Here is an 18722-nt window from a genome sequence, read left to right on the forward strand (position 1 = left end):
TCGGTAATGTTTCGTTGTACTTGATAAGTTTTGGTAGCTAAGTGCCAACAAGGACCTAGAATGTCATTTATCCGAATGTGTGTTGACATGTCAAAATTTAATGACGTGCCAAGTCAAATTATTATTTGTAATACAAATAATGTTGATTATCAATATTGCAGATGAATAAGAGTGTACCTGAGAATTTACCATTATTATATAGGGGTGAGCATCGGCCGGTTTGGGCGGTTTTTTCACAAAAAAAAATCCAGAATTCGGTTTTCGGTTCGGATTGGTGCAATCCAAAAACCGACCGAACCAAACCAATTTAAAAAAAAACCGACCGTTTTGGACCGCGGTTTGGTCGGTTAAACCGACCAAACCGAATTGATTTTTTTTTTTTTGAAAGTTTTAGTTAAAAAATTAAAAATTTTGGATTGTTAGAATCCATTTTTGTGTGTTTTTACAACATAAATATATAGAACATAATTACATTTACAAGTGCCCTAAGTTTTTTTTTTTATTAAAAATTTTAATAATTAATAATTATATAATATTATATTATTATTTTATTGTGTTCGGTCGGTTTCGGTTTTATTGGTCGGTTCACCCAAAATTTCCAAACCGACCGAATAGTGGCGGTTTGCACCGTCGGCGGTTTTTTCGGTTTTCGATTTAAACGGTTTTGGTTTTTTCGGTGTTCGGTAGGTCGGTGTACACGGTTTTTTCGGTTTTTCGGATTTAAAAAATCTTTAATAATATGCCATTGTTGTAGTGACCACATTTGTGCCTTAACAATGCTCTAGTTTTATAAGGATAAAAAAAACAAGGGAAAAAAAAAAAGAGAGTAGAAGAACTTTCTCGAAAAAAACATGACAATATCTAATCTATAGAGGTTTTGTAACCAAACAATGCCGAAGGAGCACATACACATAGTCTCCCGTGTTGTTTAAGATGGGCTTTCATATATTCAGAAGCTCACCAATTACTTCCTCCAAAGCCATCGTTATCTACAACCCCATAACCAGATCCTTACCCACCACTACCACTTTCTCCAGGCCTCTCTCTCCTTCTAACTCTTTCTCCAATTCCCATTTCACACACTCTTCTCCAAAACCCATCACCATCACCACCTCCATATCCACTTCTTCTGGGTTCGGTGGGTCTTGCTCTTTCCACCACATCAGTAAGCGTAGGCTTCGTGGTTCGACTATTGTGGCCATGTCCGCTTCTGGGTCGGTCAAGAAATCCGAGGAGGAATGGCAGGCCGTCCTCTCGCCTGAGCAGTTTCGGATTTTGAGGCAGAAAGGAACAGAGTATGATTGAATTGTTTGAATCATATTTATCAACATCAACTTTTATATTGGTTTGTTCATGTAGTGTGTAATTCAGCGCTAATAGAGGAATGTAATGCATGGTGTCTTACATTTTTCTTCACAAAATTAACTTAGTAATGGCGTTTCCGAAATTGGGTATGTTGGGTAATGATATATAAATATATGTAGCGATATATATATATATATATATATATATATATTAGGCATAATATTGGTTCTGGGAGAGGAACATGGAAAGGTATACTTTTAAACAATTTCTTTGTTGCATTCAACTCGGGTTGGAATAAAAAGAAGGTCTGTTCTGTTGTTGAGTTGTGTATTTTGTGGCTGTTGCTTTCAAGGGTTTTGTTTTTGTATCCATTTTTTGTGTGGAATTTTGATACGGTACTTTGCTATGTGCTGCCATGGTTACAGTCTTGAGAATTTAGAGGGAGGGATTAGGATCATTAGTACTTGTATTTCTTATTTGATGAAAAATATTATTAGTGGAGAGATGGGGTTACAAAAAAATGGTCAGGTATCATCTTCTTACACAACAGAAGATTATAATAGAGGATCATCTTAAGCTAGAATTGCATCCAAAGGTGCCAATCTCTGGGTAGATTGGAAAATACATTGAAATTTTTAGTATTGAAGATCCACACAGCTACCCAAAATCTAGCTTCTTCTCAAATTTGTGTACATTCCGTTTTGATATTATGATAAATCCTGTTGTTTTATTCCAAATTAGTACTGCCTGTAGTATGTTCTTAGGTAGTGACTGTAAGTTCTTGTACTTTTGAACAAAGAGAAGGAAGACAATTACTTTAATGGTTCTCTTTCCAAGTGAGAAATTTTTCTGCATAGTTTTGTAGATTACATCCTATTCATTAAAAAGCTCAAAAAACATCTCTGAAGCGCAGCAGGTTTAGTCGAGGCTTACGCCTCTTTGAGGCTAATGCCTCCGAGGCGTGTGAGGCTTAAGCCTCGCATTGCTGAAGTCTTTTGGGCCTTTTTAAATGTATTTAGTCTTTCTGATTGGGTTTTTTTTATTTGGCCGTTCATTTTCAAGTGTTTTTAACACATCTTTAGCTTATACACTTGTTCTGTATCACAAAAATAAACCCAAATTCCAAATAAATAAGAAATCTTTTTCCTGCCCCTATTCTCAGCCTCACCCTCCCATACATTTTATTACAGTTCTTATTTTCTCCAGCATCCTTATTTAGAAAATCTCAATGATTATGATAATGATCATGAAAATGAGGACTTCTTAGTCTTTCAAGTTGCTTAAGACTTTAAGCTCTACTCTTATGTTATTAATTAGGATTTTTTATTTTAAACTTTTGATGAATTTAGTTTGTGGTTTTATGACTTAGAACTAGTAGTTTCATGAATTATATGACCTTTGTTATGCAATTATGTGTATTTCTATAAATTTAATGATGTTTAATGAAGTTTTTGCTCTTAATGTTGAGGCTTATGCCTTGCTGAGCCAGAGCAAAACACCTCAGCTCTCGATTAAGCTTTTTAAAACTTTAACAACTTTACATTCTATCATCATTGTTGAAAAAGAGCCAAGAAACTGTCACTGGGATTATTGGTGTAGCCCTAGCCTTTGAAGTGTAAACTGATGAGTGTTTGTTCTATATCTTATCCTAGATACCCCGGCACAGGTGAATATGACAAGTTCTTCGAGGAAGGAGTCTATAAATGTGCCGGCTGTGGGACGCCACTTTACAAATCCAAAACCAAGTTCAATTCCGGCTGTGGCTGGCCAGCTTTCTATGAGGGTCTTCCTGGAGCCATAAATCGAACTGTAAGTTTCGCAGTTGTTCTTCTTTCTTTCCTTTCGGCCGATACAACAGTGTTTCTAATGAAGTTTCTTGTGATATCAGACTGATGCGGATGGGAGGAGGATTGAAATTACTTGTGCAGCTTGTGGTGGTCATCTTGGTCATGTTTTTAAAGGAGAAGGTTTCCCAACTCCAACGGATGAACGCCATTGTGTGAATAGTGTTTCTCTAAGTTTTGCTCCTGCAAACTCAGATTCTACTCTCTGAGTTCTTTATGGGAACTGAACTTTAAGTTTGCTCTCTGAGTTTGTTCTTGTTCATAATAAAGGCTTGTCATGTAATGTAATGTTGTCCAAATAAATTGGTACTGTAACTTATGGAATAAATTTTACGGGCTTCACTTTAAGTCCTATTGATGAACTCTCAGTGTTCTCAGTCCAGTGTTAATTTTTTTTTATGACCGTGTATATTATAACTATTTAGATCATCTTGCAAATTTTCAGAAAATTTCAAATAGTTTACAAAACTAAATTCAAACATGTTATTGCACTCGTGATTAATTTTTTTTATACGCGTGGAAAATAACATGTTTGAACTTAGTATTCGGTTTTGTAAACTATGTTCTAAATAACTAGAATATACATGATCATAAAAAAAATTAATGAGTCAAAAACGCCGAAGGGCACCACCAATCCTATATGAGAATTTTCCAAATTTTACTATAATTTATGTTTTATTAACTTGTATACAATGGGGTTTTGGAAGTTGAAATATATGTGTCCACACGTGTCTATGATAGGAATGGACCTGGTCCACACGTGTCCTACTCTCCTAAGGCATCCAAATAACAAGTAATTCAGCAGAAGAAAATTGTGTTTCAAATTGGCAAAGATTTGTGATAGAGAAAATTTTATTTTATTTTCTTTTAATAGATATTAAAGCAAAATAAAATGGTGAATATTTCTCAATTGTCAATTTTGGACTGCATGACATTTTTATTATAAAAATTTCAAAATATACTTTTTGTCTTTTAAAAAAAAGAAAAGGAGGGGCTGTCAATATTCGTGTAACTATTATTTATAATTATTGTACTTTATGCCATTTTCTTTTCTATTAAATAATATAAATATTTGGTTTGTCATAATTAGTTTAGTTTGACATTTTATGAAACGAACAACTCACGTTCTTTTTGTTTATATTATAAATTTCTTGACTTTTATTAGGTGAGAGATTAGTGAACCTTTTCCCTAAATAATTAACCAATTTTTTATCCATAATTATTGTATGTTATGTATATAATAAAATTCATCTCAATTTTTGATGATGTGAAATAGCATGTCATTTTCCAAAATAAAATTTTAAAATATGTATTATGTAAGAATATACTTTTATATTCTAAAATAAAATAAATTTTATTCATAAAAATTCTTGTCCTCAAGTCAAGTGTACCAAAATTATTTATATGTATTTGTAAAATAAAATAAAATAAAATTATATATAGATTTTGGATAATATATATCCTTGCCACGTAGGCATAACGTTAGCTTTCAAAAAATCGAAACCAGTCATTTCGTTCCTCCGACGTCTCTTCTCCATTTTCCTCCACAAAGCACAAAATTCCACTCTTCACTTTCAGACAATCTCTCTCTCTCTCTGTTTCTCTCTCTAAAGTTCTAAACATCCAGAGATTAAACGTGTTCAGTTGTACTCCTCACCTTTGTTACTTGTTGTAATCGTTATACTATTTTTTTATTATAGCTTAACCAATATTTGATTAAAGTTCCCAAGAACATTGGGGGAAGGAAGAACGTATCTGAATTCCAAAAGGGTCAAACTCAAAAACCCTTCATTTTCTAGTGATTATCTGCAAAACCCATTTCTTATAATTGCAAGACAGAGAATGCTTTTCGGTTTCTTTGATGGGTTGTTCTTGTGTCATCACTCATCATAGCATTATGTTGGGTTCTACTTCTACAACATATTTCAAAGCCTCTAAGGTAAAGCCTCCTTATTACTCTGCATGGTTTTTGTTTAATTTAGTTTTTTTTTTTGTTGTTTTCTATAAACTTTGTTGTGTTTATGAGAAGAGAACTTTGTAACTCATCTATCTTAGATACATGGATAGAGTTTTCTTAATGATTATTATTGGGGTATTTTGCTATAATTAGTAACATCAGATGATGCGAATTTCTAAGTGTGTCAACATAATTATGGTAAACCATGTCATAATTTGGAACCAAGGAACTTATTTTTGCTTCCCTGGATGCTTTGTAGAATGTGCCCAGTTTGATAATTCGTATTGAAATGAAGTGTGCACTCTCATTGTGGAGACCTCTCACTTCTTGATTTTTCAATTAGGAAAGTGACTTTAAGATGCATTCTACTGTATTCAATTGGGAAGTAACTTTTCTTGATCATCAATATATAGATTGGCTTGCCAATGACTGGTGAAATGCTTGTGCCTCGTTTCGCTTTTCACTTCATTTCTATGAGTGCCATAATTTGTAAAAAAACCATTTAAATAGGTGGACAATTGAATACAAAATTTGTTGAATTTCAGACTAGAATTTTTTGGCCCATTGTTGTTCAATAATTTGTATCCTTTTGCCATTGAGATGGGAGAAAACTCCTAACTCTAGTATTTTAAAACATTAAAAAGTAATGGATCTTTTTTGGTCTTAGCTGGAGACACAACCTATATGTATCACAATAATTTATGTCTAATGTCAGTGCTTGTACATCCCTTGTGGTCTATAAATACACATATTTTGAGTTGTTGTTGCTGTTGTTAGTTTGTTAGTAATGACTAATGATGTCTGAGGTTGATGACAATGGTCATAACTCATAAGGCAGTCCACCAATCATAGCAGAAGTCACCATAGACCTATTTATATAAATGTATGTGTCCATGTGTAAATGCGTGCGTCATTATGGACATCCTGGGTTGCAGAACTTGTCATGGTAATGCTAATTGTGTACTTTGCAGGGATGTGAGGTTACCAAGAAACATCGCCCCTTGGGGGCCTGCTCCCATGATGCTTCACAATTAAGTGGACATCGGTTGAATGTTATATGTTCTAGTAATCCGCAAAGCCGTTTGTTATCATTTTCCATCAATTATAAGACAAGTTATAGCGCTAATGTTTCCAGAAACTTCTTTGAGCGACCTCCTTTGCGATCCTCTTGGTTATGTGATCAAGGAGGATTATATGTAGCAAACAAAAGATCAGCCCATAGAGCAAGATCACGTATTTATGCAACTATTGATGTTGCCACTGCTGTTGACGTCATTAATGATCTAGGATTGGATACTTTGACATTTTTAGCTGTGACTGTCATTGTTGTTCCTGCATTCAAGATCATTAAAGCTAGCCCTGTAAGAATAACATTGTTTTCTCAATCCTTTATCATAATTTTTTTATTTTGATACCTTTATTTAGAAATTTAGTTATCATTGTCATATTCGAATCCATGCCAACAATCTTATTTGATATTTTTTCTTTCAGATTCTTGGTTTTTTCTTTGCTGGTGTTGTACTCAATCAGTTTGGCTTGATTAGAAATCTAACAGATGTCAAAGTTCTGTCTGAATGGGGAATTCTTTTCTTGGTAAGCCTTTTAACCTGCATTATTTTACTATGAAATTTTGTTTCATGCAATAGAATTGTTACTAGTATTTGCTCTTCCTCTTCCTCTCTTTTAAGAATCATCTTGTCAATGCTCTTAATATTCTCATAAATCCTTAACTCATTCAAAAGGTGTGTACTATGAAATTACTCCTTCAATTTCAGAGTTGGTCTCATTTTGATTTTGAAACTTAATTTTGAACAATGCCGGAATTTAATATTATAAATATGAAGATAGATTATTTAAATGAATTGTAGTTTTAGAAGATAATGCTAAGGAATATTGTTTCTAGAAACAACTCTTTCATATTTTATTTTCTTTCCTTCATTATATATTTGATGCAACCCACACTGTAAAATGATTATTTTGCTTGTACTTTCTCAGTTCAATTATATCAAAATTTGCAAAGGTCATATGGAGACTAGTTAAGAGAAATGGGATGAAGTATAAAAGTTGAGGGTCGATGCTTGTTATTAACAAAGAATTATATCCTAGGATCATTTGTTTAGCATAGTTTGACTAGAGACCATGTTAACTATTTATTGCAATATATTGTGTAAATCACACCTTATTTACTTTGAACTCTCAATTTTTTTGTTTCAGCTATTTGAAATGGGTTTGGAGCTTTCATTTGCACGTCTAAAAGCTCTTGCAAAATTTGCCTTTGGTTTGGGATTGACTCAGGTATAATGCTGAAACCTGAAAACAACAGTATAATAGCTTGTGATTCTTGTTATTCAAATGGTTCTTTAGAGGGAATAAAAATTGGATAGTTCTTATTCCAAGGGGGAAAACAATGATTCCTTTGTTTTTAAGTGTCAAGTGCAGTACCAATCTTTTAAAATCCTGATATTTCTATGCAATTTATGGTATTGAACTTGGTTTGGTCACATTTTTAGTCTTACTGGACCATTTTCTCTGGTTCAGACATGATATGGACTAGTCCTTTATGAATGCTGAATGGACATTTGACCATATGGTCCCCATTCTTGTTTCCTTCTTGAAGGTCATCTTGTCTACACTTGCTTTCACGGCGTTTGAACTTCCTCCTAACAATGCTATTGGAACAAGAATCCTGGAGTTCCTTTTCCACTCAAGGTCTGATTTGGTGAGAATTTTATTCTGTATGCAACTTTAATCTTTGTCGCAAGTGATCAACATTGCTTTCAATTTTGAATTGCTTTTCTATAGTCCTATTAATTCTTTAGTTTATTGCATGAATTTCTAATGTCAGATTTGTTCATTGGATTATTTTAGTCAGTCGCCTGAGTAGAATGCATAAAACATGCATTAATCTTGTTTAATTTTTCTCATCTTCTTCAATAGACCCCAGGGATAGTGTTTTTTTTTTTTTTCACTTGATTGAAATTTTTCTTTCTCCCTAAGGTAACATGTAAACTACCATTTTTTTTCTCAAATTTTCTATGGAACTCTGACTAGAATGTTCCCATGGCAGGTCAATATAAGAAGTGTTGATGAGGCTATTGTGATTGGTGCTGCTCTTTCTCTGTCTTCATCAGCTTTTGTTCTGCAGGTAATTTTATTTTAGAAGTGTAGAAAATATATTCTGATAAAATAACAGGTTTCTTTTCTTTTCCAGTATTGACATGTTTGACATAATAATGCAAGTAGAAGTTACTGGCATGTCCACTTTATAGGCTTTATCTTTCTTTAGATTGTGGCATATTAGGCTATCAATGTATATTTATAACATTGTACCTCTGTCCTATATATGCATCCAGCGTGCATGGGATTCCATTCTTTTAGTTAAATTTTCTTCTTATTTCTCTGTTTTTTTACTCATAAAGGAACAGAAACTAATAAATGTATGTATATTCACATGTACAAAGAAAACATTAAAACAACAATACGAAAAGAAAGCGAGCAAACAATACGAAAAGAAAGCGAGAAAGCTGTTCTCAAAAAAAGAAGACAAAGAAACAAGAGAAGAGCTACAAGAAATCACCCTTTCTAAAACTTATCGAAGAAAACAAATAATTGCTAGTATTTACTGTCTTCAAATAAGCAACACATCATGGAACCCAAAGATTAATCTTCTCATTGCATAGAGCTTATGTACATTTTCTATAGTTACTTGCAGAGAAAGGTGAGCTTCCAACGAGATTCGGCTCAGCAACTCTTGGAATACTACTATTACAGGTTATATATAATCTCTACATTTACAGCTATATTAGTTTATTATCTTCACTTCAAATATAAATACGATTATATATTTCATAGAGTACTGACTTAAATATGACAATGGTGCTAGTATGTTTCCTTTCACTTTACTCAGTATTTTAGTAGGGGCATAATGCTAGCAGATGTCAATAACGTATCGGACTCTCTGCTGCTTGACGTTTGCAGGATATAGCAGTTGTTCCTCTCTTGGTCATACTTCCGGTGCTAGAGAGCCAGGTAAAATTTGTTGCAATATTATGCTAAGTGGAAATGCAATGTTTTTTCCTGGCTGCCTTGAGTTTGCAAGAGCATGGCCTAGTACAGCCTTTTCAAGCTTGTGAGGTGCCTGACTCTATATATACAAATTTATATGTAGTTTCCATTGCTCATGGCTCCCATGTGGAGCCTTGACCCATCAAGAGCCTGTTTTGTGTCATATCTTGGGCCTTGCAGAAGTTTCTTCATATGACCTTGTCAATTTTGAATTCAATCACACGCGCAACTTGTGCAAACTAGCCTTTGCATATTTTTTTTCAACATATATAAATATATAATTCCAATGTTTATCATTATTGTTTTAATGTTTTCAATTATTTTGTTGCATTTGTACTTTGTCCAATATCCGTGAAATTTTAATCCCTTAATGTGCCATTTTTCTTATGCATTTAGTTCCTTAGTAAACCCTTTGTTCATGTTTTTATGCAGAACCTGGTAGGGGAAAGTGTTTTGCCAATGCTTATTAAAGAAAGTTTAAAGGCTTTAGGTGGATTGGGTCTGATTTCTTTTGGAGGAAAATTCATTCTTAGGCGAGTTTTTGAGGTGTGCCTATTCGTCAACTGGCAAAAGTCTCTCTCTTGTTTTACTTTTCCTTTTTAGTCAATCTAATTTAGTTTTTTAAGGTCAGGTTGTTGCAGAAGCAAGGAGCACTGAGGCTTTTGTTGCTCTCTGCTTATTGACAGTTGCTGGGACATCACTTCTAACGCAGAAGTTGGGTTTCAGTGACACGGTTAGACATTTCTTGTCACAGATATATAATATTTGAAATGCTTGTATGCCATTTTTATTAGAAAGACTCTTATATGTTATCTCATGCAGCTTGGTGCATTTTTGGCTGGAGCATTATTAGCAGAAACAAATTTCCGAACACAGATTGAAGCTGATATAAGACCATTTAGAGGCTTACTCCTTGGATTATTTTTTGTAACTACGGGAACTTCCATTGACATGCAGGTAGTGACGTAACAAGATTATTCCATGTGTTGAAGAGGCAAATTTTGTGATGAGTTTAAAGAAATTTAATGAGTTTATAAATGATACGAGTGTCACTAAACTTTCAAATATGCGAGTTAGAAATATGTATCATTGTCTCTGGATCTGGCATGACCAGCTCATAACAACCATGATTTTAAAAGCAGAACATTAAATGCTCTGTTTAACCTACATATTTTCTAAAAGTAAATTTCTTTGCTGTGCAGCTTCTCTTCCGAGAGTGGCCAAATGTACTTTCACTCCTTGCAGGTTTGATTGTCATCAAGACGCTGATCATAACAGCAATTGGTCCTCGTGTTGGACTCACTCTACAAGAAAGTGTAAGAATTGGATTGCTTCTATCTCAAGGAGGTGAATTTGGATTCGTCGTTTTTTCTCTTGCAAACAGGTGGGTAAAAAATACCATTGCAAAGGCTCTCTGAAATAAATATTAAACTATTTTCTTGCTCCCCCCTTTAAAGAAGACTTGACAACTTTTTCTTTGGTGGACGCAGTCTTGGTGTGTTGCCGCTTGAGCTCAATAAGTTGCTCATAATTGTTGTTGTCTTGTCAATGGCATTAACTCCTGCACTTAATGAAGCTGGAAGAAGGGCTGCTAAAATCATTGATGAAAAGTTCAGTACAGAGGATGTATGTACTAATTTTAAAACTGGATACATTTTTTGTCAGCATTGTTAGAGGTCACAATGTGGCCACTTATACAGCTTGATATAGTCATATTTGAAAGCCAAAGACCTTACTTTTATGCCATAATATTAACGAACATAAAAAAATTAAGATGGCCAGCATTTCTGTTTTCTGGTTCAATCCCTGGCCCTTCATTCTTATGTGGTATTAGTTGTTTTTTCTGCTTGTATGAAATGAGTGGTAGGTGGACTAATTGATGGTTTGAAAAGCAATTGATTTAGGATTAAGATTATTCATTTATTCCTTTTGAGTTCTGGTTCTTGTGGTAATCTATAAATAGGTGCATCATAATAACATTTTCTTCAATGAAAATATAGTGGACCTTATCAGTTGGTGAAAATAAATTCACAGGAAGCTGCTGAAATGGTGAACTTTGAGGCTAGTGAACCTATTGTTATCCTTGGATTTGGACAAATGGGTCAGGTACAATTTTTTTTTTCCTGCAGTAAGAATTATCAATTTAGCTTTACTTAATCTTTAAAGTTCCAATGGATTGATCACACCCTCCCTCTCTTTCTCATATGTACAGGTCCTTGCCAATTTATTATCCACTCCACTGGCTGCAGGCATAGATAGTGATTCTCTCGGATGTCCATATGTAGCTTTTGATCTAGATCCTTCGGTAGTGAAGGTCAGTGATATGCATGAACAACGTAACTCTCATTTTCTTAGATTTATAGGATTCTGCGTATAGTTTGATGTATTGTGTGCTTTTTCAGTGAGTTGTAATTTCTGTAACATATCTTTTCTTCCTTGACTGATAAAAATCTACATGTCTGTCATTTAAATCTTCTTGTTATGATAGAAGATAGTTCTATGAGTTTTGATGTATTTGTGATACTTCATTATTGCATCTACAGACATCTAGGAAACTTGGTTTTCCAACTCTTTACGGGGATGGATCAAGGCCATCAGTTTTGCAGTCGGCTGGAATCTCTTCTCCGAAAGCTGTCATGGTCATGTACACAGGGAAGGCAAAGACAATTGAGGCTGTCCAACGGCTTCGAGTTGCTTTTCCGGGAGTAATTCTCTCTCTCTCTCTCGCTCTCTGTATATGCATTTTTAAATATCATCTTTCTATCAATATCTGTCACTTATGTTTCTTTGAAAAATGTAAAATATAAATTCTGGCTGACTAATGATCAAAACGTAGATGTTTTGAGTCTTGGTTGGGTTTGAGATTAATAGCGAGATGTATGAGAGGCTGGCTCAATTTTTTTCTCTACATGACTAGAAGTTTTTGCTAGCAAAATAGGGCTATAGGAGAGATTTAGGAGGTGCTAGCATTGTTTGGGGGTTATAATTTGTAGAATTTGTTATTATTCTAAGCTGATGATTTTATTTTCGGTTTTCACTATGTCTTTTCTTTACATGAGGTTGGTTAAGTGATCTCTGGCTACATATTTTTCTTCTATAATTGAAGTGTTTAAATTGCTGATATTATGGTAAAAATTCATGGCAGATTCCCATTTATGCCAGAGCCCAGGACCTCGGACACCTTTTAGACCTGAAAAAATCAGGAGCAACAGATGCCATTCTGGAAAATGCAGAGGTAATAACAAAGAATCTTTTAATATTTGGAGAAACATAACAGAAAGTTGTGCTCCCTTATTCTAACTGGAAACCATGACTACTTTGGTTCCTTGCAGACAAGTTTGCAGCTAGGATCAAAGCTTTTGAAAGGACTCGGTGTCATGTCTGATGATGTGAGCTTTCTTAGTCAGCTTGTTCGCGACTCAATGGAACTACAAGCACAAGATACACTCAACAAAAGTGATGAACAGGAAACTGAAATTATGAAGCCATTACAGGTATGTTTCTGGATGTTGTTCATTTCATATAGCTAAGATCACCCGTAAACTGTTTGAAGGCCTAAATTTTTTTCAATGCCATCATTGACATACATATTTGTCTCTATGTTCATTTTCACATGTTCTTTTTATAAAGACTTTTGATAAACTTTAGAATCAGTATATGCAACTAAAAGGGTTTGTTTCACAAGGTGAGAGTTGCTGATTTTACTGGTTCTCCGGGCTCGATTGCATCAACTTCATCTGAAGGGAATTTATCAAGGGAAAACCAGACAAATGGGACATCAGAATTAGATGGTGTTTTATATTGTAATCTAGATAAAGGAAATGGTGTTCCAAAAATATCTAGTGTTGATGAGGGAAATAAAGATAAAATCATGATAGAAGAGCCATAAACCCTTTACATACAGAATATGGAGGAATAGTAATTAAGGAGGGAAAAAAAGGAAACCTTTACAGTTTCAATTGACCATAATTATTTTTGCAGCCTAACAATGTGGATAGGATCCCACTAAACCTTGTGAAAAGGAAGATGAGCTTTACCTGAAAAGATAAAAAGCATTAAAGGGATGCCTAGGCTGGATTATTTAACAGCAAAGAAACCCTAGTTATAATCAATCATAATATCCTCATAGTGTAACTTTATTCATCATTTTTACCTTATTTTCTTTGCATAGTGATCCTCTGTATATTCCATTTTTAAAGCCCTATTGTTGGGGCTTTGTAACATTGTAATGCTGAAGCAAAAACTTGGTCTGTTTCGAATGACATTCAATTAATTGAACAAGTCAAAATAAAATTGATGAAGGTTCAATCTACTAGAATTAGACAAGAGTTAATGTCTTTGTTTAAACAATATTTAAGCCTTCTTGAAGCAAAGATGGCAGAATTGGCACTTGGGAGAGTAAACAAATTTACTAATAGTCCTTGTTTATTAACATCATTTCTTTTTTTTTTTGTTTTTCTTAGAAAAAAGAAAAGAAAAAGAAATGAAAAGAATACCAAACTAGAGCCATGTTCTTCCCTTCCAAATAGTTTTAAATAAGTTTGCAATTCATCATCGGCCGTTTGTGATTTAAATCGCAATACACTCGAGGACTCTCATATTGTTTTCTTGAGATGCACTCAAAATTAAGATATTTAGTACTTGTGTTTGATTTGAGTGGAATCAATTGGATCAATATTTTTCTTGAGATATTTCAATCAATATTGAACATTCAAATGTTTACAAACATGTTAAAGTTACAAAAGCTTGGACATCTTAATAATAGTGGATGTGAAGCTTTGACTACCACATTTTCTTCATTTTTCAGCTTCAAACTTTATCATTATTTGTTATTGGTGGGTTTTTTCAAAAAAGAAAAAACTAAATCTAAATTATATGATTTGTATCCTATTTATTTTTCATAATAATATTATAGCATTGACCATGTCATTTGACCAGCCTTAATATCTAACATTGAAGTACATTGTAGCTTAATTTCTGCCCATATGTATCATGTTTTTATCTTAGAATCTATTGGACTTTTAATACAATCTATGGTTTATACAATAAGTGTAGATCTATTCATTTTAATTTATATATTAGTGAAGTGTGAACACTAAACTTATGTATGAAAATAAGACATGAAAAAGTTATTTTGAAAGAAGAGGAAACCTTGAATAATCTTAGGTAGTTGATTAGCATGTTATGTGGTTGTTGTCTTTTTCTTTTAGTAAGAATAATATGAAATTTGCTTAGGTAATGTGAATGGATTGAACTTGGGGGGTTCTTCTTTTATCAGCATTATTTTTTTCTCTTCTGAAAATTAAAATCAATCCTTACTTTGACTACTTCTTTCAAAGTAATTTCACCTCAATTGACCTGAAATTTAGTGGAAGAAAATAAAGCTTTTCTAGCTAAATTGACTGACTTAGCTAATTCATTTCTCTCTCTCTCTCTCTCTCTCTTTTTAATAACAAAAAGCTCTATGAAATTTATAAGATTAGCTCTGAAAATATTATATGAAATTTTGGGAGTCAAATAATGGAAGAAAAGTTGGTATATGAAGGTTCTTCACTTTTATAGGTTTAAGAATTTTCTTGTAGGGTTCAGTGCTGACCATAGACCATCATGTTCATAACTTGGACCTTGGTACCTCTATATAATATGATCACTCCAATGAACCAATCACTACATCTCTCACTTTTCATTTTTTTTTGTTTAACCAAAAAAAAGAAAAATGGAAAACACAACTGAGTCCTCTCTTTACCAACAGCTCTCTAACACATTAGGTTCTTCTAAGGTAGTGAAGATGGGTGAGAGATGGGGTGTCGAAAACGAGTTGAGCGAATTACGCGACGTTTTTAAAACTCGAGCCGCCGGTGAAGATAATGGATTGGGCAAGAGGGAAGCTTATGATACAGAAGACAAGATAGAGAACATTATCAGAAGAAACAATCGTTCTAGTTAGTACTCCTTGATTTTCATTCATGGATATTGGTAGTTTGGAGAGAAAGTAATAGTAAGGTAACATTGGAAATTAAGTAGGGCAATAATATTATTAATGTTATTCCAATAATTATTTGTAATGTTTAATTTAAACATGTATAGGGTAATATAGGATTTGTTTTGTTATTATTATATAGGTGTCAAAGACATTCATACATGGTTATGCTGTCTTTAATTTCTTAATGTTTTGACTCATTCTCTTATAGTGTTTTTTTATTATATTATTAAATTGATGTTATTGGATGTTTCGTGTTCATATGTATATATATACAGTGTAAATGATTGTTTTTATTATTATTATTTTTTATTTATGTTTGTGTGGCTTTTGTCTAATTACAATATTCATTAGTATAATAATCAAAAGGGTGTCACAATAAAAGTCTGCTCATGTCACATATTTGATTCCACTTTGATATAAAAATCTGCATTAACAATAACAGAAATTGATTAGACATTAGAGATAGAAGTTTACTTATTATTATTTTTTTCTCTTTAATTAATTAGTGTCTCTAATAGCTTAAACAGATAAAGTTTTGTTTCCGTTAATTCATACATAGCCGAAACATAAGACTAAACTAAATTCAGTCAAATCTAATTATATATATTATTTATAGATAACTTAAATTAGTAATGCTATGTAAACTATTCTTTACACTTATTCCAAACGTTTAGGTGCTGTCCGATTATATAAATTGTAAATAAATTTTCAATATAAGTCTATGTACAAATTGATATTTTAAATAATTTATCTATACATATCGAATATTATTTTAATTTTCAAATAGCTTTGCGAGCCTATGAAATAAATAAAATAAGAATAATATTAGAAACATATATGTTTTTATAAAATATGCATGATATGATATAGTTTTAAATCACCCTTTATGAAAATAGCTGCGGCCGTTGGGTTCTGTTGGTGTGCCCGCGGCCTGGGATGTGGTTTGCTGCAGCCATAACATTTTTTCTGTTTTTTCGTTTTTCTTTTGCTGTAGTCACTGATGGTATTTTAACCATAGATTTCTTGATATAGTTTGGAATTTGACAATTCAAAAAGTTATGGAAAGGTAAGAAAAATATATAAATTTTTTATTTCTAGAAAGATTTCCAAAAAAAGTAATGAAAATGATCAAAATCAAGTGTAAAGTTTAAAACTTGTAATTCGGAACTTGATCATTGCTTGTAAAACATCACAGATTCATTATTTTTCATCCAAATGTCTTGAAAATCCTAAAAACACAAAATAAACTAATTAAACATATATAAATAAATAATCAAGTCCATAATCATAAAATAATAATGAATTAAAAATAGACAAATTCGATACTTATCAAATTCCCCCACACTTGACATTTGCTCGTCCTCGAGCAAACAAAATAAAAACTAAACACATAAACAATAGTTTTGTCGAAAGCGTTAGTTGTCTCAAAAATTGATCAAACTAATGCGTCATAAGAAAAATCCGAATTCCACAATCCTTAGAATTTCAACTCAATACCAGTCACCACTTAAACTTGATCTCTTATGATTATACACAGTCAAATTTACCAAAACACAAACATTCGAATAAATTTAGACATGCCAAAGTATATTTTAAAGTCTCATGTATAGTATATATTTTCATGAAAAACATCAACTCCATAGACATTAACCAATTATTCTCTACTATTGTAAACACACATAATCAAGAATCAAAAAGTCTTTAAAAGTTTGTAATGTAAGACTAAAGTTAAAGGTAGATGAAAAATGAATATTTAAGCTTAAATCACACCATAGCCTATATTTCATTCTATTATCTAGATCTTCCCACAAATTTCCCATACAATTCAAGAAAATATATAATCTTTCAATTTTTTCTTTCCACATTGATCTTATTATTTCCCCACACTTATACTTTTGCAAAACTTTTTCAATATTTCTCAATGCATATTTTTTTCTTTTGTTTTTTTCTTTTCAATTCAACTCATTGGAAGGAATAGTAGATCGTATACTTTCACATTAAAATCCAACAAACTAATGCAACTTCCCCTTCTTCTTACAATCCATAACCCAACCCAACCCACCAAATCAAACAATCATATAAAACTATGGTGTGATGGGTCACAAAAAGAGATAAAATTTTCAAGCTACAAAGGTTTAGATATTGGATTTATAGAATAACAATATTAGTCATTATAGCTCAAAAATGGGATACTAGGGAATTAGATATCATAGATATCATAGCTCAAAAAAGGCTCAAATGATCCAAAGAACACACCTTAATTATCTTCCTAATCATGTCTACTTATTATTTTGCCTCAAACAATTAATCAATGATTTCTAGAATGGTCGAGACTATATATAAGTAATACCGTGCATAAAATCTCCAAACAATAGTGAAAAGGTAAATCTAATTGTACACACATTATGTTTAAAAATTGAAGATTAAGCTTAAGTAACAACCACACAAGAGTTAAGCACACAATTCATGTAGAATTCATCAAGTTCCTAGACATATTCTTATCTCAATCAGAAGTTTTATCATTGACAGAAAACTTTCAACATAATCATGCTTATGACAACTTAAAAAAAACTAAAAAAAATTAAAAAAATGACACTCGAAACAACTAAACAACAAAAAACAACACAAACACAAATAACAACTAAGGAAATGACAAATAAAAATAAACAGGTAGTTTTTCTTTCCCTCACAACTCTTTCAAGAAGTTAACATAGCGAGGTACTTGCTTTAATGCATCAATGAGTAGAATTTTAACCTCGACTTTGCGAAATTTTTTAAGTAGTTCCTTGTTGGCTTCCTCTTTGTTAAACTTTTTCAATCTGCGCGGGAAAGGCGGAATAGATACATAGGTTGTGACAATTGGTTTGCAAGACTTTTTCTGTAATGATGGACCAACTGGAGTGGGAGTGTTAACCTCCTGTGGAGAGGATCCTTCTGGGGTTGAATTGTTGACTTCTTGAGTTAGAATTGGATCAAATATTTTGTATGGGTGAGGTGATGAGTCAAATTGTGTACCACTTTGGAGAGATATGGTACTATCATTCTCTATTAAATTACTCTCCAGTTCTGCAGGTAATTCTCCAAAATTCTGAACCTCAAGATTCTTCAATGATGTAGCAAGTTGTCCCATTGTACTCTCAAAATTTTGAAAAGATTTCAGATTACTCTGAAGAATTACTTGGGTCTGTATATTTGAAGCCACTAATGTTTTTAGCATATCTTAAACTGATGGTTCCTGATCTTGTTGCATTCTTGTAGGAGGTTGTTGAGGAAGAGACACGTAAGCCTGCTATGACATCCGTTGAAGTTGGAGATTGCTGACATTCAATGCATTAATGAGATCTTGAATTGATGGATCTGAATATTGTGGTACAGACTCATTATATTCTGATGGAGAGTAGTAATTCGGCTCAACATATTGATTTCCATCATAAAAAGTATTAGAATATTCCTCCCATTGTGAATTGTAATTGTTAGAATATGAGTCATATATATTCATTTATGGATCAAAGCAGCGTTGATAGTACATTGTCATGTCTTAAACCAAGTTCATTGCAAGCCCTAAAAA

General features: G+C 32.8%; 2 protein-coding genes across 5 annotated transcripts; both read left to right on the forward strand.

Moving 5' to 3' along the window:
- Nucleotides 1–875: 875 nt before the first annotated feature.
- LOC133789022 (peptide methionine sulfoxide reductase B5-like) lies at nucleotides 876–3511 on the forward strand. The gene is made up of 3 exons (XM_062226734.1): nucleotides 876–1295; nucleotides 2958–3114; nucleotides 3194–3511. The coding sequence occupies exons 1-3, from the start codon at nucleotides 934–936 to the stop codon at nucleotides 3356–3358; spliced, it is 684 nt and encodes a 227-aa protein (XP_062082718.1). The 5' UTR covers nucleotides 876–933; the 3' UTR covers nucleotides 3359–3511.
- Nucleotides 3512–4678: 1167 nt separating this feature from the next.
- On the forward strand, nucleotides 4679–18490 carry LOC133789023 (K(+) efflux antiporter 3, chloroplastic). Of its 4 annotated transcripts, none has more exons than XM_062226736.1 (19): nucleotides 4679–5088; nucleotides 6078–6467; nucleotides 6598–6699; nucleotides 7321–7401; nucleotides 7724–7825; nucleotides 8174–8251; nucleotides 8809–8877; nucleotides 9085–9135; nucleotides 9604–9717; nucleotides 9803–9904; nucleotides 9994–10128; nucleotides 10374–10555; nucleotides 10662–10797; nucleotides 11206–11277; nucleotides 11384–11485; nucleotides 11715–11876; nucleotides 12317–12406; nucleotides 12504–12665; nucleotides 14924–15399. In XM_062226736.1, the coding sequence occupies exons 1-19, from the start codon at nucleotides 5011–5013 to the stop codon at nucleotides 15116–15118; spliced, it is 2403 nt and encodes an 800-aa protein (XP_062082720.1). In that variant the 5' UTR covers nucleotides 4679–5010; the 3' UTR covers nucleotides 15119–15399. The 4 variants fall into 4 exon arrangements, with proteins under 4 accessions (XP_062082720.1, XP_062082721.1, XP_062082722.1 ...); XM_062226737.1 differs by having other exon boundaries at nucleotides 14951–15399; XM_062226738.1 differs by lacking the exon at nucleotides 14924–15399 and adding an exon at nucleotides 18413–18490 and having other exon boundaries at nucleotides 4680–5088.
- The last annotated feature ends 232 nt before the right edge of the window (nucleotides 18491–18722 follow it).

Source organism: Humulus lupulus, chromosome 7 (assembly GCF_963169125.1).
Source record: "Humulus lupulus chromosome 7, drHumLupu1.1, whole genome shotgun sequence".
Taxonomy (NCBI): domain Eukaryota; kingdom Viridiplantae; phylum Streptophyta; class Magnoliopsida; order Rosales; family Cannabaceae; genus Humulus; species Humulus lupulus.